This window comes from Mugil cephalus, chromosome 17 (assembly GCF_022458985.1).
Source record: "Mugil cephalus isolate CIBA_MC_2020 chromosome 17, CIBA_Mcephalus_1.1, whole genome shotgun sequence".
NCBI lineage: Eukaryota > Metazoa > Chordata > Actinopteri > Mugiliformes > Mugilidae > Mugil > Mugil cephalus.
The window spans coordinates 20,424,364-20,449,208 of NC_061786.1; the positions used below are offsets into that span (position 1 = coordinate 20,424,364).

General features: G+C 42.4%; 1 protein-coding gene across 1 annotated transcript; it reads left to right on the plus strand.

The window, feature by feature from the left end:
* The first annotated feature begins 22,465 nt into the window (after positions 1–22,465).
* Positions 22,466–24,232, plus strand: LOC125023651 (nanos homolog 1-like). Its single transcript, XM_047611048.1, has one exon. The coding sequence runs from the start codon at positions 22,621–22,623 to the stop codon at positions 23,311–23,313; it is 693 nt and encodes a 230-aa protein (XP_047467004.1). The 5' UTR covers positions 22,466–22,620; the 3' UTR covers positions 23,314–24,232.
* The last annotated feature ends 613 nt before the right edge of the window (positions 24,233–24,845 follow it).

A 24,845-nucleotide genomic window follows, 5' to 3' on the forward strand; every position in this document is an offset into this window, starting at 1 on the left:
TGTTTAACCTAAATGGATCAATCTTGTTCAATTTTTTAACACGACTCTTGTTTCCAGATATGGATTCAGTTTACTTATTTATAAAGGGTCGATAACGATTTTAGTTTTGTCAAGATGCTTTACACAACCCAGAGTATGAACCCCCAGAGAAATAGCACCACCTTTAAAAAAAGACCCTCAAACAGTGATTGAAAACAAGCCAAACTTCTCTGTCTGTTCTATCTTGTGTATGAACTTTCAGCCTTTATGTCATTATGTGTTGTCTGTATGTTTTTTAAGATATATTTATGTTGATTAATGTGCATTGTCCTAATCAAATAAATGAATAAATAAATTAAAAAAGAGACCTTGAGCAGAAAAAAAACAGCAGAGAGAAGGAAGAGGAGGAGGAACCTGAATAAAGCAGAATATATGTAGGCGATGCATGTTACATGAGAGATTGATAATGAATAAAAATAAAGAATGGACAGGGCTCAGAATATTCATTGTAGAAGTTGGTATAAGCTGCATAAATTTGCACAAGCAAGATGTATCTACTCTGGTGCTGCAGGGAAGTGGACGTACTTCTGATTACAATTTCTCAGCTAATATTGAAAGAATTACCATGAAATATGGTGCAGACATTGATGTTTCTCTCGGGATCAACTCTAACCTTCCACTGTCTCTATTTAGCATCATTATCAGATAAAAGGGTCAATATATATATAATAGTTGATCACACTTAGTCTGTTTTCAGGTCTAAAATCTATGTGTCACCAGTAAGAACATGGCATTTTTATGGAAAGATGACTCAAAAACGTGTCCAATATTTTGGTTTACAGCCGAATAAATACTGACGTAATGATATTTCAATTAGCTAAATTTTGGTGCTAAGTAGCGAATGCTAACGCTAACATGATAAGAAGAAGGTACTGTCTTCTAAAATGTCTCTGAGTTCAAATGGAGCTGAGATTAGCTGGTTATTATGATTCAGATTCAGAAAACTTTATTGGTTTTAATTTAAAGTATGAGTGAGCAGCATGATGCACAAAAGTACAAGACACTTTTAAGGATAAACACAAAGTAGAGCACATCTAGTATAATAGGTAATAGTATGGATGATAAATATATTAAAAAAATAAAAATTGGAAGATGGATAGCTGTGTTTTTATTTCAGCGCTAGTAAAATGATCCAGGTTTATTCTGCTACAGAGTCAAAAACAATCTTTCTTCTTCCTATAAAGAATGATGTAGCTGCTTTATCGAGGCAGGAAAGACTTTAAGACGTCTGTGATCCGTATCGACCACTGAGGCAGACGTTCAGCACCTCAGGTGTAATAATGACGGCTCCATCCCAGGAAACCGTGACACTTAAACAATAAACACAAAAGCAGGACGTCCTCTAGCAGGATACCTGTGTTTTTCCTGATAAATATATCGTGTGCTACTCTCATGCTGGAGTAAAATACATATGAACCAGTGATCCCTCATCCTTTCATAATGCCCTCGTGTTTCCTGCTTTACTCGCTTGTATACTAGTGTTTTCTTAACTTATAGTTAGACGCTGTCAGTTGCTTTGCCACTTAAACACAGAAAAATTATAGGCTGAAGCTGTAGCTTACTGTGCCTGTTCGTCTTACACTAATAAAGTTTCATTAATTATCTTAAAAAAAAACAAAAAACAGAAAGAGAAACATCTGCTCACAATATATTCAAAAGGTTCCAAGGTAGTTATACAAATAATGTTCATAATTTTGTTTTTATATATTTTTTAAGTTCCTAAGACCCTGTGTCCTCATATGGGGACGTTAAGTTTTAGGTTTCTGTCAGTTTTTCTCGCTACATTTAAACTTTTATCCTGTTAACTAGATACTAGTTGGTGTAAAAACGTGACAGCAGGTGTTTCAGCGGATTCTTTCTACAGGCGTAACAAAAATGGACAAGGTTCAAAACCTCATCAAACTTTAACGCTTCTTTATTTATGCTTATTAACTTTTCTAGTTTATTATGACACAAATTCTGTCAATAGTAACGAGCTATAACTTTGCTAATTGGCAAGAACTCAATTGAGGACGTTGGCAATTCTGCTTTTTGCACAGCAATGTTCAGACATGAAAACGAACAGTTTTATATTTTGTTACATGTTGGTAACTTTATTATAATATTGAGTGAAATAATCCCAGTGTCCACATATGAGGACATAATTCTTTCCAAAAACTACTTCCTGTTCAAAGAGGATGATGATTTTTTTTATAGTTACTAGGTTCTATTAATCCCAAATAAGGAGAAATGGAGAAATTAAAAATGCATAGAAAACAAAAGCTCAGGTCTGAGGAGGTTGAACCTTCTTTCTGTATTTTACATAATTTAATTACTGTTTATAAGTTGTTCCATAGATTTACACCTTTCACTGTTATACATCCTTGTTTTGCATTGGTTCTTGTGTGCAAAACTATCTATTTATCTATCTATACTAGTTAAATTCCTCCTGTTGATCATGTGTCACTTCAAACCAATTTGTGCTACGACAAAACCCATTTGCAGGATTTAAAAAGCTGCACAGACTCTCGATGTTGCACGTTCCTCTAAAGGCCGACAGCTTTTTCAGGGTGTTAACGTTTCAGATACGAGACAAGCAGAGAATCTGTGTGTGTGTTTTTTTTTTTTTTTTTCTGTTTGGAAAAACACGCCCAGAGCGGTTTGTTGTTGTGAAATTTGAATGAAGACAAACTCAGGCCAACGGCAGCAGCAGCAGCAGCACAGGAGGCAGTTTTAGTTTGAGTTCGGTCTGACCTCCTCCAAGGAGAAACAAATACAAGACTGAGCTGCTGTTTGCTTTGCTGGATTAAAAAAAAAAAAAAAAAGCACCCTGAGATGGTGATGACGGCCTGAAAAGTGAGTGAAGGTTGTGGACTATTAATCCGGTGTCAGAGGAGAGAAGGAAGCGTTTGTCTCACACCTGTTACGTTGTGTATTGTGTTTCCCTTCTTGTCGGATTTGGGTCAAACATTTGGCAGAAAATCGCTATAAAGCATCATCAGATATTCTTGATGTCTTTCTTGTCTTTGTGCTGAGATTTACGCTTTTAAACATCCACCACAAAGAGCCAGTTTGTGACTAAAAATCTTCCTCTTTTTTTTTTTTGTCATGTCATTGTTCTGAGTCGTTCCCAGGGAGAAATTATTGCCAACAAAACAACCTGTGTGCGATCCCACCCTGTAGCCTTTTCCTGTGGGTCGTACATCTGCATTTGAAGCACATGACTGAACCACAGTGTTACACTGAAACCCTTTTTATTTGTGTAGCCAAATAAGAGACAAGTCTCTCATACACTAAAGCCACTTCATTCACAATAAAAATAATAAAAATATTTAAATTAAATGGGACCATTTCCTGCTAATGATGTTCGATAACGGAGGTTTTCTTTCCGATCTGAGTAAAATTCAGGGGATCCGATACCGATACTTTGTGTAAATACACTCTAAGATGTCAGAGTAATTTATTTATTTATTTATTTTAAGTATATATTGATTTACTATATAACCGAGCTAATACAACAACAGAAAAAAAACAAACACATCATACAAAATATGTGAAAATGTTGTTTCCAACACTAAAAAAAGATATAAATAAAATAATAGTAGCATTAAAATAAATTATTGTTTAATTATTAAGAACTACTATAAACTCACAAGCTTCGTTATAATAGTTTAGTTACTTTCAACTGTGTTACTACATTTCCTCCAATGACTGAAGTATCAAAAGTATCGATATTTTGATTTGAGTATCAATTTTAGAGCATAAAGACCTGGTATCTGAAGTATCAATATTTCAGTATCGATCTGCACATCACTAGTTCCTGCAGATTAGTGTCTTCAGAAGTAATAAGTCTGATAAGAGCATCAGGCATCAGGTGTAGAATAATGTTTTCTTAAGGTTTGTTATTATTTTTTTTATTCCTGGATGGATCATTACAGGAAGAACAAACTACGGAAACACCTTCCGTCAACGAGGACTTGTTTGCCTTCTGTGTGTCCTCGTCACCGCGGACACCTTAAACCGCAGGACACCTGTCCCTTTGTGCGACACTTTGCACACACAGTACACAGCACACACACACACACACACACAAAAAAAAACCTCTGGGGGTTTCTGCCCAGTCATTTGGCACATTTTTGATGTTGCATCAAAAAAAAAAAAAGACAAAATGAGGGGACGAGGAGGAGGAGGAGGAGGAGGGAGCAGAAAGGGAAGGAGGGAGGGAAGGAGGGAGCAATCTAGGCTTTCCACTTCAGTGAAAGGCACTCTTTGTTGAGCCCCGCACACACACACACACACACACACACACACACATAAACACACCCCCTCAATAACCACCCTTCAGCCTCCTCCTCCTCCTCCTCCTCCTCCTCCTCTGAAGCCCGGGTGGATTTTTCATTAAATGCTATCAGAAATGTGACTGGTCCTATTCATGGGCAGATGGAGGGGCTGGCGGTGCGGCTGGAGACCAATACCTTCACTGGAGAATGACAGGAATCTGGATAGTATCAGTGCAGGTTCAGGGCAGAGGAAGAACAAACTCTTATTATTATTATTATTATTATTATTATTACTTCCTCCTTGCAAGGCTTTCTTTCTGTGCTCGTCCCCTTTTCCCAAAGCTAAATATGCTTCATATGTTCCCCTGAACTAGTCACTTTCTCCTTTGTTTGCAGAGAAAAGAGCTTCACATTTGTTGCGTTCACTGACAGCTCAGTGTTTTCGCCGCCTGTTCTCAAGCCCCCCCCCCCAAAGTAAGACCTGAAGCTTCTTAAAGAGTTAAGAGCGCTAAACAAACACAAAAAACAAAAACCCACATTGTCGCCACTGTTTCCTCGGACCAGATCCGCCCGCTGTTCATTTTCTCACCAGAGAGGAGAGATGAACCTCTCATATTGTCGGGGAGCGTTCGATTATGTCGCGGGGACAATGGAGAGGGCGTCGGGCTGGAAGGAAAAACACAAACAATGACTTCCGCAACAGCAATTTAATCCTCCGGCGTTAAAAACCTGACACAAAGTGGACAAAGGGCGAGGAGGCTGGCACGAATAAAGGCCGAATCTGAAGATTAAGCAAAAAAAAAAAAAAAAGAAAAAGAAAGAAAGAGGGAGAGAAAGGAATCTTTTGTGTAAAAAAAAAAAAAAAAAAAAAAAAAGGCCCTTTATCTGCTTTTGAAGTCAGCGAGACCTGCCAGCCTCTCTTTGTAAGCGGCCCCCATGTCCCACAGCAAACCACCACCTCACTTTCATCTGCCCGTCATCTTAGGGGGCAATTAATGCCATTCAGGTCCACTACCCACCACACTGAGGCAGATAGACAGAGGAGGAGAAACATGGTGCTATATCAGGGTATTTTTCTTTTTTTTTCATGCATAATCACGTGTTTGCAACATTTTCTACTGGTTGAGGGATGAGTTAATGCTGTAGATCGACTAAGGATGGACTATTTTATGAGTAAATATTGTAGAATAATAAACACTAGTAGTAAAACAGGTTTGCATGGCTCCATGTTAGAACTGATTAGTGATCTGAGGACATTTACAAACAAAAAAGAATTAAATGTTATTAAGATGAAAAGAAGAAACAGGGACAATTATTTAAATTTGACATATTTATTCATATTTAAACATATTTAAACTTCTATGTCTGTGATGTCTATAGCAGCGTGACCATCTACCGTAATAACTGTTGTATGCGCGCAACATTTTTTTTTCTCATTCATATTAAGCTTAAAATTGGGGACATTTTTAAAGACATGTATAGCCGGGGGACAGGTCACTGTCCCCAGATATCAGGGACATCTGGTCACCCGAAAAATAAACGTCGGAAGTCATCTTGTTCTTCCGTTTTTATTTTACTTTCCATCTTCACCACACCTCGTAGTTGCACCCTGAATATACTATGGACAAACCCATTGGATTCTGTATAATGTGAAAAAATTATGGCCCGTATGTCATGAATAGTAAAATAAACTATTAAGACCAAAATCTTTTTTTTTTATTATTGTACCAGGCTGTAAACATGTTTAATAATGCTGTAAAGTTTGGCTTTTTAACATTGGGGTCTATGGGGATTTGCGCCCTTTTGGAGCCTCTAGTGGCCACTTGATGAACTGCAGTTTTTTTGCAGAGGTCGCTGCTTGGTTGCACCATGTGTGTTTAGTGAAAATGGTTCAGTCTGAAATAGTCTAAACGTTGTGTGATCAAATACACCAGTAGTCTGTGCCGATATGTTAAATACGTATAATAAAAAAAATTACCGGTATTCTATATGAACCGATAAACCGCCCATAGCTCACACTCGACTTGTTGAATTTGACAACAGTTTAGTGAAGCCTAATTCGCTGCATATGAGTCAAGTGACATTTCTTGATCAGATCAAGTTCCGCGGCCCCTTTCACCTGTCGTTATATACGTTTGATTGGGCTCCTGTTTGCAAGGCGGCCGGCGCGCCGTGAAAAACCAGCCGGGCTGCTGCTTAATGAATATTTCACCGCCTCCACACACAATAAGCCTCCCATGATAGCCCCCGCGAATAAGGTATACAATTCTAGCCGTGCAGCCGTGCAGCCGTGCAATAACTCCGGCTCATAGTTGATAAAGCCGCGTGCGAGGGGAGGCCTCGGGTTTTTATCGTTGACCTTTTTCGCTCCCTTGCTGTAGCTCCTTTGCTCTGGGGATTCCCACTGTTTCTCCTCTGCCGCTCCAAACACAGCGGCCCCGGCGCTGGCGTCCGGCGAGAGGCTGGGGAAATAAAGCCTCCATTTGCATTACGTAATTTCATGCATTATTCAGCGCTTCGGAGAATCGCTTCACCTAGACAACTCCTCGGAGGGCAGTGAGGAGATAACTGTTAGTGACAGGGCCCGGCTCATGAAATGCAGAGTGACTTAACCGCGCAATCTGCAGATATTACCCCGGACTGAATTGGAAATAGACGTCGCGGCAACGCTCGCACAGATGCGCTTCTAACAAAAAACACTCATTGCTATTTTTCGAGGAGGGGTGGGGGTGGCGAAGCGATATCAGATGCACATTTTTATTTTTTTTACGCCGTATCTGTTTTATATACGAAGCTGCAGATATTTCAAAGGAATTCAAAGAGCAGGAAAAAAAAGCCACAGCAGGATTCAGATGCGGTCGGATAATGATGTTCTGTTTCTGCCCGGTGCAGCTCCTCCGCAGCTCGTTACTGTTGTGCGGCCCCCGTCAAAAACGAGCTGCGCGTAAAGAGTTTTTTATTGTCATAATCTGTCTTTCTTTAATAGGCCGCATTGTGGAATCAAAACGCGCAGAAGCCAACAGACTGCGGTCGGGCCAATTAGCGCAATCAAGGAGCCGCCGACGGCAACTGGACATTGTCTTCTTTATTTGTCCCGAGCCTTTCACATCGGCTCCAATAGTTGTGCAGTTGTTATCGCGCGCCGGGTAACAAGCGCTGCAGCGCGAGGCGGCGAGACGAGCCCGGGAAATAAAGCCCTCTCCGTCTAATCACAGACAATGGAGTGTATTTCATTAAGCCAGATAATGGTGTGTGCATTTCATTACCATAGATAACTAGGAATATTTAGATGAGGGATGAGGTGCTCATAAAGCGCCCCGGTTGGTCGCCATGGTAACCCGGATCTCGGCAAACAAAAGGAGTCGGAGGGGGGAAAAAAAAATAAAAATGTTTTGCTAGGGGACGGAAAGAAGACGAGAGAGGAACGAGGAGCTACCAGAGCAACCAGGAAACGAGTTGTTGTTTCTTTTTTTTTGTTTAGCTTCTGCATTCAGGACAAAAAGACTCAGGTGACCAACCGTGATCCTCCTTTGTTCTCAAAAGTTAAATATTCCTTCTCTCTGCAGGATGCCCGGGATAATCACATGCTAATGCAGCCGCGGGGCCAAATAATAAACTTAATCACCCGAATGTGGAAATCAGTGTGCAGTCAGAGAACCTATCCATCCATCTTGTTTCGCCTCTGTGAATATTACAACCCCTCCACCACCTCCACCACCTCCACCACCTCCACCGCAACTCAGGCTGCCAGTCAAAACCTGACTTTATTTAGAGTGTGAATTTCAAATGAAGATGTGACAAAGAGAAGCGCTCTGGAGCCTAAATGAGCCCAAACGATGACCTTGACTTCAGGGAAAAGGTTCTCGTTCATCCTGTTCCAGAGCTGTCACTTTGAGGACAAAAACCCCAGGACGGGTTATATTACTGGGGACGACACCGAGGCAAACGACATCCATTTCATTTTGGCACCGTGCAGCATTAAAGCCTCCCCCACTTCCTCCCCCCCCCCCCTCCTCCACCTCCCCTGCAGTGTAAGTCTATCACTATTAATGTAGAAACATCATTTGCAGCTGGAAAATTAAGGGTTGGAGTGGAATGACAACTCCGCGCAGCCGATTTGCGGCATTTACAAAGTGTGACATTGATTACAGCTGCTCACATTTTTCATCCTAAATTGGCCCAAGTCAAGCTCCCAAACGCTGTAATTACCAGCCGAGGCACAATTGCGTTCTTTAATTGAAGAGATTAAAACACATATTTCACTCTACGCATCTGGTTGCACAAATCCGAGTGAACGTTCCTCAGACGACAACGGAAAAGATAACCAGGAAAATGTATTTTGCTTCTATTTATTGTCTTTTTCAGTTAATGTATATTATTTTACATAATTTATCTATTGTTTTTTCTTTCTGAATGAGGTTAGAACAACAAGGCTGCGTTCACGGTGGTGGTGGATATTGGCGACGACTTCACGATACGATACGTATCACGATACTTGAGTCACGATATTATACATTATTGCGTTATTATGATATTGCGATATATTGCAATATTCTACATAGTTCATTTTAAATGCAGCTTAAAATACAAGTTGTATATACGCGCAGCAGATGACAGCGAGTCAAAAAACAATGTTAATCCAATTTATCCATTTCCAATTTATTCTACAGAAAAAGTGGTGGTGGAGGCGTGGAAATTGTTCACGATTGGTTCAAACCAACATTAAGAATTAATTATTACACAGGATGAGATGTTACGAGGCAAAACACATTTAGAAGCCCAATCCAACTGAAACACCGACAAGTAAGCTAGCAGTCAGCTACCAACGAGCAACCAACGAGAAGACACCAGCTAACTAGCCTAGCTAACGGCAGTAGGTCCACAAAATCCCGTCCGCCAGTTGAGTGTGAGTGGGAAATGCCAGCATTTAAAACACTGTGACAGTAGGGAGGAATTTCTGTAAGAAGTAACGAGATATACGACTAAATTTCAACCAACACTTAGGGCCCTAAGTGGGGCCAAGGGCCAAGATCCGAGTCAAAACACATTTAGAAGTTCAGTCCAACTGAAAAACCGACCTGCAGGCTAGCAGTCAGCTACCAACTAGCAAGCAACAAGGAGACACCAGCTAACTAGCGTAGCACCTCCCTTCACCGATGTTTCGTTAAGTTTTTACACAACCATGTGACTTTCAACCAAGAAATTAGCTTAGCCCTACTACTAACTACTAAAACCACTCAGCTAGCCTTACCTCTAGCATGCTCCCCAGCTAGCGTGTTTCCTCCTTAGCCACAGCTCGCTCTGCTGCCAGGGACATGTAGTTTACTGCGACCCTCCGTTCTGTTCAGGAGAGCAATGGTGGATTTTGCCAGAAACCCATGGCAACCCACGCTCCACCTTCAAAAACCTTCAAAACTGATACTGCATCGAAAGAAAAAAGTATTGCAATATATTGTCATATCCCACCGCTGGTTTATGGGCAATGCTAGCATGACGAAAAAAAAGACACAATGACAATGCTAACGTGCTAATATTGAGCAGATATAATGTTTACCATGGCCGCCGTCTTATTTTAGTGCCTTATCATGTAAACAGAGGCTGCTTTGCATTTATTTGGTCATAAATCTAATAATCTGACGTCGGCACTAGATAAAAAGCTAAGGTTTCTCCAGAATTATTAACGTCCCAGGTAATCTGTGTCATTGTCGCTCAAGATTACAGAGATTCAGGGAGGCAGCAATGCCTAATAACAAGATGGACGCCTCCTAGAAGATGGGTGAGGAGTCCAGTGGGTCATTACAGCAAACTAGCAGCAGTTTCACTAAAGATGAAGCTCATACTACCGTGACATGTCAGTCCTGAAACCCAGCTAAAGTACTACTGCAATGATTTGTCCTTGTGAGCCTCATAGTGTCTCTACAGCGACAGACTGAAGACAGATATCTCCGTCCTTGCAGCAGACGATGCAGAGAACACAACGGCACATGACCTGCACATGGAGTCCAGCCGTTAGGTGAAAGCAGATAGGACTCCATATGGACCACCAAGTCATTGTTGTTATACTCCCAGATACTCCACACTGACAGGAATGTAGCACTGCTGTCACACCTTTGATGTCAGAAGAAAAACAAAACACTTAAACATTTATGTATCCTGGGAACTGTTTTGCAGAGCGCATTGAGTACGGTCTCAATATCAGCCTGCAAAAACTTGATTTAGAGAAGCTCCAGGAGCAGATTCGTTCATGCACATTTTCTATATAGCTACCGGGGACTGTGCATTATTTTAAATGCATTCAGCACAGCGTCTATTAAATATTAAATTTCAGGCCGGGGTTTGGTCCACAGCACAGAACGAGAAACAGGTTTATTCGGAGTAGGGGAAGAAGAAGTGCACACTCCCGAAAAACAACATTAAATCAGAAGTTGTTGCACGTTGCAGGAGAAAAAAACAAAATGCTGGAAACTCTATAGGAAGCAGGCTATGCAAGGGGAGAGAATACCACATCTAAAAGAAAACAAAGTCAGAATGTAGCTCCTTTTGTTATCCAAACACAGTAAAACAACACAGAATCAAATGTTTCCAGTTTAAACAGCCACGAAAATGTATGACAAACCACACACAGGCTGTGACAGTCCGGCATGATAATGTCGATTCCCCCCCGGTGATGGATGCATGTGTGTGTGTGTGTGTTGGTGGAACCAGACTCCCTCATTCTTGGCCCAGAGTAATAAGATCAGCCTGTTTGGGCCTGACAGGCTGAGCCTCTCTCAGGGTGGCCCATCTGGCCAGCGCCCAGTCTGTGGCGCCAGCCACCGGCTCCGCTGTGCAGGGACCCATCTGTGGTCCTGTGTGGTATCAACCGTTACACCGCCAGGCCTGTCCTGATCTGCACATGGGTCCACTGGTCTGTCTCTATGTGTGTGTGTGTGAGTGTGTGTGTGTGTGCAGCAAATCATTCTTAGAAAGTGTTTAACCTGTCTGGGTGGGATAGTTCTCACAGATGGAGTCTGTTGAGTAAAAGTGTAAGAGTGTTTTTATTTATTTATTTGCTTTCTAGCAAGAAAGGAAGAACAAATAACAAATAAATAAATCATAGCATAAAGGTGAACTGGCCATTTTCCCACTATTCACAGTGCTTATGCTAAGCTAAGCTAAGCTACAGATGTCAGCTGCAGCTTCATATTCGACAAAGAGACATGAGAAGACTCTTGTCATTTAACATTTAACCAGCAAAGAACAATAAGCGAAAATTACTTTTTAAAGATTACACACTGATCAGCCACAACATTATGACCACTGCCACAGGGGATGTAAACAACGTTAAAACCATCTTGTGACAGTTCAAGGTTCTGCATGGAAACGTTTGGACCTTGTATTCATTCATGTGGACGTTACTTAGACATGTAGCCCCCACCTAGACCAGACCAGACCAGACCAGACCAGGTCCCCCCCTCCACACCCCATAGCAATGACACTCTTTGATAGCAGCAGCCATCCCCGGTACAATGACATACAAAACCACTTGGTGAAGACCTGTGGATGATCCACAGAGACACCCTCCCCTCAACTAATAGGACCCATGTCCATCCTCTGATGAGTCACAACTATTTTGGAGACCTACACAATAATGAGAAGGTGGTCATAATGTTCTGCCTGATCTGTATGATGACAGTTTTCCAGGAGAATCAAATTATTCAGTCCAGTAAAACTTTCCCTCCACTAACTTATTAGTGGAATTTCGGCTAAAAACAGCTGGAGAAAACCCTGTTTTAGATTCTGCACGTGTGGCGACACACAATCACAGAACACGTGTGCAAAGTGAGATTCCCGTCCGGCCTCAAACTCATCAGGAGCCAAATCCGTTTTCCCCCGCAGTGTAAAGTTCCCGCGTAATTCAGTTTCGGGGAAAAACCGACGGCAGCTGCGACGATCACAGATCACAGGAGACGGGCCGAGCGTGAGATAACACGAACCGAGACACATCTGTCTCCGAGACCTAATGGTTCCACGCGATGGCGACGTCAGCGGCCGACCACAGGCAGAGCTACGAGGGAAACTTATTCATATTCATCTGTGAGAAATTTAATTAGAATCCTTCAAATCGCCTTTTTTTTTGGGGAGATTTTTCTAAAATTAAGTCGTGGGTTGGTCGACTGCCTTCGGAGCCAGCTGCAAATAAGACTAAGACATCTACTCTACTGTGTATGTCTCTGTCTTGGATTGTTCCACAACATATTCTGATTACAAGCTTGTGAACAGTTGCTTTTCTTGTTAAATTCCTTTTGAAAAGCTTCGCTCAGCAAGGTTTAATCCACCCGTAGCACTTGTTCCTCTGCAGACCAGCTCTGCCAACCTGAAATGTGTTGTTGACGTCACAACGTGTTAACAATGAGGGGGGGTAGGGACATTTAGTACAGTTCATAGAGGCAGGGTGAGCAACTCAAAGTAAAATTTAAAATATGCAGCAAAAGGAGAGGTGAGGTAATTAGGTTCAATCCAAAAACTGCATCACTGACACTAGTCACACAGAATCTGTTCCTCCATTTTCTTCTTCTGAATACAAACAACCCTGTTATTATGAAGAGTTATTCCCTTTCAAGCAGGTGCAGAGCGTACGGACGAGCTGCCTGTTAGCGTCAGCCTTCACGGTGTGTTCAAGTGCAGCTTTTAAGTCCCGGCACACAAAAGAGGAGAGTCACGGTCAACCCTTCGCTACCGGCGTCTGGGCCTGACTTATGAGATCTGTTTGCAGAAATTTCCGTCTACACAGAGCGAAGGATCGTGGGGCAGTTACAGTTGGTCTTTGTGGTGTGTTCAAGGTGCAACCTTGTGCTGCAGACGCTGCGGCTACGTGAGGCCTTTGCTGCAGATGCAGTCAGTTTAGTGCGTCTGGATCTTAAAAGCTGCTTCATGGTTCCTCGTTGGTATCCGTTTATGTGGCCTCTCCTCCATACAGAGTGAAGGATCATGGGAATTAAACACACCGGGCTGTAGTCTTTGTGTTGTGTTCGAGTGCAGCCTTGTAACCTGCAGACACGAAGTCCAACACATTGGTTTGAATGTGAAACTAAACGATTACAGCTCAGTTTAACTCAAATAATCATGTGTATTTATGGTTCAGGTGCATCTTTTTTTTACTGTAGCGACATAGTTCTTTATCCAGTGTTTCTGCAAAACAAAATTATCCAGTTTCACTTAATTGGTCAGAACATTATTATTTATTTACTGCGAATAATTAATCATTGTCCGTCTATGCCAGCGACGTATAGTGACAGGCGGAACAATTAAATAGTCCAGCAGAAGGTAGATAATTAACCTGTCTGTCCATTCAAAGAACAGAATAAGTCTTCCCTCGGAGTGAGACGTGTGATCAGGATGGATATTTGAAATAAAAGACTCATCGGATCCGGAAATTGCCAGATGAAGGTCTAGTATCAGAAGAAGCTGCGAGCAACATACATGAAACTTCCTTGGATTCTATGGTGTGTGGAAAAGCTGAGGTGACTGAAACATATCGATACTTATACAGTCTATGCCTAAAATTGATCCTCAAATCAGAAATATCGATATTTTCAATATAAATACAAGGCATTTATGACCCGACTTTAATTTTTGTTTCTTCTTCCGGCTTCACTTTCAACACAAGTCACACAAATGTGTGTATCTCCGAACCGCCTCAGTCAATCATTCATTATTGATCCAAAACAATCAATTTGAAAGTCGCAGAGATGGAGAAGCAGCCAGAAATACGAAAGCAGAAACCTGCTACTATCGAGTACGACGATACTGGGAATTTTGATATTGATACTTACCGATACCGATACTTTTTCTTGAAACATCATGATCCTTGAATAACTTTGTAATTTTGCCTTTAGTTCAACGGCCTCGTGATTGGTTCACCAGCGATAGGGGCGGGGCCTTCTGTGTACAGGAGGCTTAGATTGACGTATATATATATATATATACACATATATGTAAAAGTTTGATCAACCAAAGATTTTGTGACCATCCTGCAGTACCTCCATGGACCCCTTAGGGGTCGCGGACCCCCTGTTGAAGACTCATGCTTTAGTTAGTTGATTATGATCATGATAAAATACAGGACAAATATTTAGGCAAGTAAATAATTCCCCTTTTACTACACAAAACTGTTAGAAAAAATGTGATTAGTGCAAAATAAGAAAAAGGAACAATAAAACAAAATTATAACAAAGTAAACAACACAACAATGGTAAATAAAGTGGGTAACAGTAGTCAGCTGAGCAAAATAAGTAAACAAAAGCAACAATCTAATAATAAATAATAAAATTTCTCAGAGAGGGAAATGTTAGCACATTAATTTTCCACCAAAGAAGCATCCTGTGTAACTGTCTTCTCTTCTGAGTACCGACGCATTTAAAGTGCTGGTGTGATGCTAGGATCTGAGTATCAAACTCTGTCCATATCAAACCTTTGGCCACAGATGGGGATGGAGAAGCTTTTAAAGAGGTAATTTACTGGACGTTTATCAGAGAAACTGTAACAAAAGTATCGATCTCATCACACTAGTATTGATCCGGTGCCGATACCGGCCTTGGTATTGATACCGCTGATATTTAAATCAATACGCCCAGCACTGCTGCTGTCAAGTGGAGGAGCTACGTCAGCTACGACGCTAGGGTCTGCGTCAACTAGAAACTCTAAACTGCCTATTAAAGCCTTAACGCTTCAGTTTTATAGCTCTTGGACCCATCGCAGGACTCTGCAAGAGGATGCAACTTTTAAAGCCTTCACCTTTCACGTACACATCCACCACACTGTAGCGCCTCGTCACAAGCCATTAAGCTCCATACCACCGCATATATTTCAGGCATGGGCGGCCGCCGTGTCAATTAATGCGGGCCAGCGCTACCGTTAGCACCATAAAGCAGAAGCGCACATCAGCGTTGTTTCAGCAGCCAGGTTGTTTCCTACTACGAGCGGACTTCAAACGCCTCGCGGTCCACTCGCCTGGCTGCACGGTTTAAAAGCTCGACATGGTGTGTGGGACAATGGCGGCTCTCAAAAAAGCACTGTGGTAATCAGGGCCGGTGGAATTTTCCCTGCATCATTAAAAAGGGATTGGTGCGCTCGCCGCGTTCATGGGAAGTGCCGTTAGTTAACCCAACAAAGGTGCTCTGGCCGTGGACCCCCAGAGATGAAGGGCATCGCAGGGGCTCAGCGAATCCGCCTCTAATCCTCCCGGCCTCATTGTACCGATACACTCTAAGCCCTTTGACCACTTCCCGCTCTAATCTCTGCAGATTTTGGGGGAGTTAAACAAGTTTCTGATCCGCGGGCCCACGACTTCCCTCCTCCTCCTCTGTTCTGACAAGTTCAGTTACAGAATCGAGACTCGGCGAGAGAGTTTTCAGTCCTTTATCCTGATAAGAACCATGGGATAAAAAGGCAGATAGACTTAATTTATTCATAGTTTGTGAAATGTGAGATATTTTTAAGCAGATTTAAAATTAAACTAGTCCTCTGGAGCCAAATAGATTTGATTGATAAGCTGACTTAATCAGCCAGTTATCATTTTCCTCCTCTGGTAAACTTAAACATATTTAACATTCAGGAGAATCGTTCAAACAAAACATGCAATTTCAGGAAAAACTACGATTTAACAATTAATCATGAAGATCATGGCTGCAATTCAATGCATTTAGACATGTAGAGGTGATCAAGACAACTCGCTGAAGTTCAAGTCACGGTTTCAGCTGCAGCATTCGGATGGCAGGGTCAGAATTTGGCATTAATGAAAGCATGGATCCATCCTGCCTTGTATCAACGGTTCAGGCTGGTGGTGGGGGTGTAATGGTGGGGGGGTCATGGTTTAAATCCCACAGTCTACCTGAGTAGTGTTGCTGACCATGTCCATCCCTTTATGACCACAGTGGACCATCTTCTGACGGCTACTTCCAGCAGGATAATGCACCATGTGACAAAGCTCATATCATCTCAAACTGGTTTCTGGAACATGACGATGAGTTCACTGTGCTCCAACGGCCTCCACAGTCACCAGATCTCAATCCAATATTTCACCTTTGGGATGTGGTGGAACGGGAGATTCACATCGTAGATGTGCAGCCGACAAATCTGCAGAAACTGTGTGATGATATCATGTCAATATGGACCAAAATCTCCTTGTTGAACGTATGACACCAAGAATTAAGGCAGTTCTGAACCTTTTACTAGCAAGGTGTACCTAATAAAGTGGGTGTACATTTTTGATGAAAACTATATTTAATTCTTTTCCAGTTTAAAAAAAAAAAAAGCAAAAATGTGGTTTGGAAATTTAGCTACACGAGAAATTAGTAAATTATACATAATGCATATTTAATATAATAATGTGACTGGACGTATCTTGCAGATTTGATCGTTAATATTAATTACTAATCAATGAAATCCACCCAGAACTCAAAATGGTGAATTTGTTTGCTTGAACCAGAGAAAGTTTGCTGAATAAATTATTAAATTTTGTGCCCAGTCGATTCATTTTGACTCATGTCTGCAGCTCTCAAAGGTTTTACCACTTCCACCGTGTCAAGAGGACGTTAATCCCTCATTAACCCCTTAACGTTCCGCGAGATACGTCGCAAACACCTCATTGAACCAATTCAGAGCTACTTTGTCCCGACGACAGATTTCAGACGCCGATGAGAGTCAGCGCTGGGAAGAACCTCCCCACTTCTTTCATTCATAGACTGAGCCACCTGCAGCCAACTCAGCGGACGATTGGCGTTTCTCGTAGCCAATGAGCTGCTCTAAACAACGATGTGCAGATAGACGAGTGCGTATTGGAGCTGGATGTGTGTGCGTAATTTTACTTAACTAACTCTACATCAGCTACTCTGATAGTGAATCTGGCTGTAAAATGTAATTCCTCCGTTCAGTGGAACCTTTTTATTCAAAATGTGTCCAAATGGCACAGTTTGGAAACGCCTGGTTACACACTTAGAAAAAAGGGTTTAAAAAAAAAAGTCAGTTTTGGTTATTTTTATATGCAATTTGCACTGAAAGAAGGTAAGACTTTTTGCTCAGATCAGATCAGATCTGTCCTCAGGCAAAAATTCAGGAAAAACAGTCTTATTTTTTAACTGCGTGCCAACTTTGATTAGTCAAGAACAAAACCACTTAGAGTGATTCTGACTTTTGCAATAGAAACGTCAGAGTCTTGGCTTTCAGAAAAGGCCAAGACCATGAATAAGCTCCAAACTGTTCATGAACAGCATTCACTTTGCCTTAGGTTTGTCCTAAATACTAGGGGTACTAAGGGTTAAGCACACGTGCATGAATACATGAATGTGTTGGAGGTGGGCGGAGTCTGAGGATAAGTAGTAGAAGGCCGCGCTCGGCGAGCCGGTGGTCGCGACAAAGCACTTGACAGGCCGACAGACACCCCCTAATTTCATGTTGACCTTGCCTTGTTCCCCACCGCTGCTGCTGCTGCTGCTGGTGACGGTGACACGTGTCTGGGGTTTGGGTCGACTCTGGGAGCAGGGGGATGCGAATGCGTTCGTGCAGATGGACGACCGTTGGGGACGCAGGCTCGTATTCCCACGAGAGGAGGCAGAGGTCAGGGATCAAAGCCCCCGACCGACTGACTCCGTGTCCACGGTCCAGAATGAGCCGAGGTTCGGTCCAGGCCTCAATTATACAGTTTCATGCAAATTTAATGCAGCGGCAGGAAAGGAAAGGAAAGGAAAAGCAGGCGTCTATAGGAGAGGTGGGAGTTGTATGTCTTGTGTGTCTCTGGTGCCAAACCGTTGTAGCTCACACAATGAGGCAGTGCAGCTGGCACGTGCTACACACACACACACACACGCACACACACACACCAGAGTCTAGAGAGGTCTTTTAATTAAGGGATTTGTTAATTTTCTATTCAACTTGACAGTGATGAATGAGAGAGAGGGGGGGGGTGCTGCTCTGCCCATCTCAGCCTAGGAGGCCTCTGGGTACGATCATCACACTCTGAGGTCGTATTTACACATGGAGATTTATTTTAACCCCTCGCAAGCCATTTACTGGAGCTGAAAGAAGAAAGAAGAGGAGAGAAAAAAAAACAAAAAACGACAACTTGACGTGAGTGAGTCTGTGTGGAGGCCTGATAGAGCTGAGGAGCAAACACGGCTGAACAATGGCCACACTTTTTGTGCGAACAAAGCAAGATTTGTTGCTGCTATCTGGCCACAATGGGGAGCGGTGATTAGTTATTGTTATCTTGGCCGGTTACCAATTTAAGCTCATAACGCTGTCTCTGTAAGTCCCTCCAAACGTGAACGGTCTGTTTCATTTCCTCTCGTCCGTTTCAGATAAAACAAGCATTAAAATATAAGAGATAAAATGTTATGTCGCATAAATAACATTCATGTTCTGATCTGAAACAGCTCTTTTAAAAGAGGCAACGTAATCTAACCCGACTTACTTTTTTCTTTATCAGGATTCAGATACAGCACATATTTATAAAACCAGTTGTGAGTATATGTGCATCACCAAAACACCGTCAGAATACACATAACTCTTTAAGTTCAGCTCTGTGCATCACCTGTAAAAGCAGTGGTACCAATCTGCAACAAATTACTACTTTAAAACAATTCATTCATTCAGAATGTGCTTTAAACCGGGAGGTAGTGAGTTCATTTGGCCTTGAACTGAAAATGTGAGGTGATGCAAAGGAAGTTTTACGGCGTCTAATTCTGCACGGCCCCTCTGGTTTGCAATATTTGAGGTAATAAAGAAAACTAAAATAAAAACGTTTTACAAAAACAATGTTGAAGGTAGATGGTGCAGACAACATGCAACAAAACAAACCATAGCAACCATAAAATAATCATAAAGTAATAAACTCACAACATGCAATATTTGGGGGAAAATGAAGAGATGGGTAGAAAGGTTCAGAAGCTTCTCGGATCGGAAGTCCAGTCCCTTGTTTTTAGCTTTTTTTTTATCGTTGGCTAATCCCTGATGTTATAAACTGATTTGAGGAACATAAGAACCACTTGGCCTCCTACCTCCACCCACACCTCAGTGAAATCCGGCATCCGTGGGATGTTTCATAGAGGCCTCCACCTCCCAGTTTAAAGGATTAAAGGATCTCCTGCAAACGTGTTGGTGCCAGATACGAGGGCACAGCCTCAGAGGTCCGGAGGAGTCCGTGCATCAACAGGTCTGTGAAGCCAACAAGGGACCTACACAATGTTTGGTCATAATGTTATGGCAGATCAGTGTGTCGGTGTAATGTGCAGTTACATCGCAAACAAATTTTGCAGCCAATAATTTAACTTTTTCATGGTTTTATACAGAGTTTGGTAAAAGTAAGAGAAATCTAATCTCAATTCAAATCAGTCTAAATGTAGCAATTAGCATGAAGCTAACTGAGCTGAGTGACACACACACGAACTCCAGTTAAGAACATTACTCCTGTTCTTGAAACGACAGTTCACGCCGACTTGTAATTACCTCGTTCTGTGGCTTAGGGCCAAAAAAAAAAAAAAAAAAATCATTTCTGATTTCAGTTTGCAGAATATAAATCAACGTCTTTACGGAGCAGAGTGAGCGACCGGCGGAGACGTCTTCTGCAACATCCTACACCAAATTTAGCCTCCTTTAAAGCTAAATTATTTCCCCGCATGTTTGAATAATTAATTTCATCACTGCACTTTAGTTTCCTCTATTAAATCTGGGTTCAAGTATTACCGCTCCGTAACTACCCATTAAATATTAGCTTTGCCTTTTTTAAACGTTATGTCCCACTTCTTTTTAAGTTTACTCCGCTGTACTTTGCTCTGGCTCTAACTTTGTCGCCTAAACTCATCGTGCTGCAGCCCTATTTCTATTTCTCCCTCTTCAAATGTAAACGTGAGTGCATTTCATATTCATTATCAATACTTTCTTTGTTGCAGCCAAACACGTTTTGCATCAGGAATAATAAGGGCCGCCCCTGGAGCAGCGGGGCCACGTGTCTTATTGGCCCCTGTGCAGTTTATCTATTGTGATATGGCAGCCATTCATCTTTTAAATGCTCTCTCATGATTTTCCTTTGTGTGCGCGCGGGAGCTGGAGGTGACCTTGAAAACGGACCATGTGGTGTTTTTCGGATGATAATTTATTCTCACATACTAAGAAACTGTCTCGCTAACATGATTTTCTTCGTGCTTTGTGTCGCTGGAAACTTTTGCCGTGCAGCCTCCGCCCTCAAAGAAGGTGATTTACATGAAAGACAGGAAGATTTAGAGTCAGAAGCATCAGTTTTGCGATGATGCTGAATGCACAAAAGGTCTCATTTCAGAACAGATTTGATGTGAAGTCATATGGAGGCAAACTGGATAGAAGTTCTTCTCTTTACAAACGAATCAACCTGAAGAATTCAATAACGTATATTCAACTATTTTTAACTCCATTCTTTTGAGGATGAACTGATGCCACATCCCACTCAGCACCAAAACCATCCTGGTATCCATCCATCCATCCATCCATCCATCCATCCATCCATCCACAATTCAAAACCCAGCAGACCATGCTAGCTGTATTTATATACTATATACATAAGAATACTACTTTATTTGTTAATTATTAATATTATTTCCATCATTACTCAATGTACTTGCCTGCACTTTATTTATTTATTGTTATTTTTTTGTTCATGTATATCTGATCGTACATGTTTATGTGTGTACAATAAAAAATAATAAAATAAATAATAAGTTCTTATCAAATTTCCCCCAAAACTCTGAATGTCCAAAGACTCGTTCTAAGTCCATCGTAGACAGATCCTGATTTATTTCATCAGTGAACCCCCCCACACACAATGGCAGCTAATTAATCTAAGCTCCAATTTTAAAATATCAGACTTGCAAATGACTTTTGTCTCAACTTTGACTGTTCTTAATATTACACTTGACAGTGTGACAGAATTAGTAGCGCGCTCATTGTCCTGGCAGTCAGGTCAGTTATCAAGCTCTGGTTTTTTTTTTTTTGTTTGTTTTTCTTTGTGTGTGTGTGTGTGTGTGATGCTGTCTTACTGGGTTTTGACCGTCACACACACAGATGTGACACACTCGGTTTTAATGCATATTAATGAAGTTAAACGGCGCGCTGTAGAGAGGAGACAATGGGGCGAAGGACTCGCTGGTCGCGGGCACAAAGCCGCGGGCTCTGGGGAAGCAGAACAGGTGCAGCTCCAGCACGAGTGTTAAACGTGGTTAAAAACACACAAATGTTTTTTTGTTTTGTTTTTGTCGCAAATTGTGTCCTAAAATCCTCATGTCAGTTTTCTCTCTTGCAGCTTCTCTCAGTGTAGTTTTGGTGTCAGTAGGTGGCGCTCTGTTTTTCTCTTGTCACCTTTACTCGTCTTTCTGTTTAAAGCTGCACGAGTCACGGGTAAATACTCACTTTACGGACTTTTAAGATGAAATGGTTACCTCACAGGTCTGTGTGCGCACTGAAGCTGTTTGCTGTAATCATTCCTCCTCTCCACCATGAAGAGACTCATTCATCCTGGGTCTAAGACTCTCAGTAATCTCTGGTGTTGGCTTTTTGACCTCCTAAAAAAAACAAAGCTCAGTCTACTTACGATCCCTGACTCGGTATCTCTAAGCTTTGACCTGTTACCTGTTTTCCGCGTGTGATCCATGACAACATTTCTTAATTAATCATCACAAAGGCAGCAGAGGAGTGAGGGCGGAAAATGTGACATTGCACAGTTATTTAAAGAGGAACGTTATAATAAAGGTGATCTGAATGGATCAGTTTTTTTGGTGCAAACATGCGCACAGCTGCTGCGAAAAGAAGCAATCAGAGAATCTCTAGAAAACCTACAGGGTGTGGAAATGTAAATGTTGCAAATTAAAAGCATTTTTATATAGAGAGAGTATTAGCATCTCTCCGTGGACGTTTAGAAATGCTAAAAACAAACACGGAACGTGGGCAATGCGTAAAAAATCCTGCAGGATGTGACTTTCCCGTAACACAAAGAGATACCAGAGCTAATGGTTATATTATGGGGAGGGAGGGGGGGGGATGATTTTCCCAGCTCGGCTCTGTAGACCCTCCTGTGGGGCCAGAGAGAGAAAATCAACTTGAACCAAACCCCGCCCCCTTGTTTTATTCTGGGGGAACTTATCAGCGCCTCCATGCTGGATGCTCTGCAAACTGGACCCAGCGAGAGAAGAGAGAGGACTCTCTCCCCCCCCTTTTGCCCTCCCCTCTCCGCTGACTGACCCATGCTGACGGACACACGATCCCACCAAACGCCTGCTCGCTGCTTCTGCGGACGCTGAAACTCTGCAGCTCTGACAGGATGGAGTTCCTGGACCGCGGCTACCTGGACGCGCGGTCTCCGTATGATTACACCTTTAATTTTTGGAACGACTACCTCGGGCTGTCGACACTTGTCGCCAAGAATAAGATCAACAGCCAGTCCTGCAGCCCCAACTCTATAACCGAGTCTCTGAAGGCGACCCTGGGGCTGGAGGACGAGTCCCCGGTGTGCCCCTGCGTAATTGGACACGGCAGGGACAGCGACGGACACTTGGACTGCTGCTGCTGCTGCGCGGCCCCGGGCTCCCCGCCGATCTCCATCTACGACCTGAAGGAGCGCATCTCGCTGCTCAGACCGTACGAGCACCTCGCGGGCGGCGACGCGCAGCCGGGGGACAGAGACTCGCCCCCCTACAGGGGGAGCTTCCCCGGCCTGGACCTGCTCTCCATGGAGCGGAGGCGCAAACAGACTCAGAGGGGCAAGCCGGAGCCGAAAGTGTGCGTCTTCTGTCGGAATAACGGCGCGCCGGAGGAAGTTTACGGCACCCACATCCTGAAGACGGCGGACGGGAGGGTGCTGTGCCCCATCCTCCGCGCGTACACCTGCCCCCTCTGCAGTGCCAACGGCGACAACGCGCACACCATCAAGTACTGCCCGCTGTCCAAAGACCAGCAGAGCCAGAGAGCGGCGAAGGGAGGCAGGGTGGTTGGCAAAAGGCTGAAAATCTTCTAATCCGAGGAGATAAACGAAGTTGCACTGAAACGCTGACGCCCCCCATTTCATGCACAAGACAAGTCCGGGAAGAATCCGAAGAACAACCACTGCTTGATTTCTAATGTTTCTTGTCTTTATTGTCACTCTATGGGCACATAGTTTACACCTGGACGCATTGGACGCATTGTGCGCAGTCTCCCCCCTCCTCTTCCTCTCTCCCTCCCCTTCCTCCCCCCTCCCTCCCTCAGCTGTCTCTACAAGGACTCTGTAATTAAAAATGAACCAAAGTACTATACAGATCGACTTGTGAATGACCACTCATGCTGTAATCATAAAAGTTCCCGTGCATGTCAGCAAGGCCGCTCTCTGTCTGTCAGCGACGTGCCAACACAAGTGAATATGCAGCGCTCCTGATAGGAGGTGAATGTTTAGCCCCCACTCCCCCCCACAGCCCCCACAGGCCCCACGGATGTGAGAAAGTCCGAGAGGCCGTGCAAGATGCAAGATCTTTATATCCAGCACATTTTTATTTCACTCAGATAAATGTTTTTTCTACCAAAGGAGTTCACTTTTTCTACTTAGCCTAAAGGTAAAAAAAAAAAATCTCTGTATCGTTTCTATGTTGGATGTGTCTTATATTCTTTATGTGATTTCTATGTGCATAGCATTTTACGACTGAATGTGCAACAGTGGTTCACGCTCTTTGAGTCCTTTATTTCTAGCACAAGTTCGGAGTGATTGATTTTCTCTTTTTTAAAAAAAACAAAACGTGCACCTGCAATTCTTGTAAATGTACAAACGAGTTTAGCAATGAAAAGCCTGACATTCCAAAGTCTTTATCTGTCAATAGAAATGTTTTATGTACTTATTTTTACCTTATGTACCACTGGGGAATATATTCACTGTAAATGACTTCTGAATAAACATGTAATTTGCATTTTTTTTTGAGCAGCGGTGCAAACGCGCCACCCAGTGGTCAAAGCCTTCAATGACAACACTACTACATCAAATCATACTGAAGTTATTTAATTAAATAGAGTTAAAGTGCAGATTATTAGCTTTAATTTGAGGTTAGTCACACCTGAATTGAAGGCAAGGTTTAGAAATTACAACCATTTTTTTAAACACGGTCTAAAAGTTTGTGGAGTGAAGTGAATACGATCAAAAATATCAGCGTCATACTTATATTTGTTTTCTCCTCAGTTATTCTCATTTATGTAACTGGTGAAGAACCTTTTTACTCACTGCCAGAAATTAAAAACAACTCAGCCCACCTCAAAGTTCCTCCATGTTTGTAGTTTAGTGCTAATACTAAAATACTTTGCAATTGATCATATTTAGTTGTTTAGTCATGAAAATCAACCACGTGAGGAGAAAAGAAGGAAAACTTGTAACCGTGTGACTGTTCTCTCACCAGAAAGACATGTAAACAAACAAAATGGCCACTAAGTTTGCTTCTGGGTTTGTTAAGAGAGACTAAAGTTAGCACGATATGAAGGAGCCACAATTATAGAGAATAATAAAGGATAATAATTCTAATAATATATATA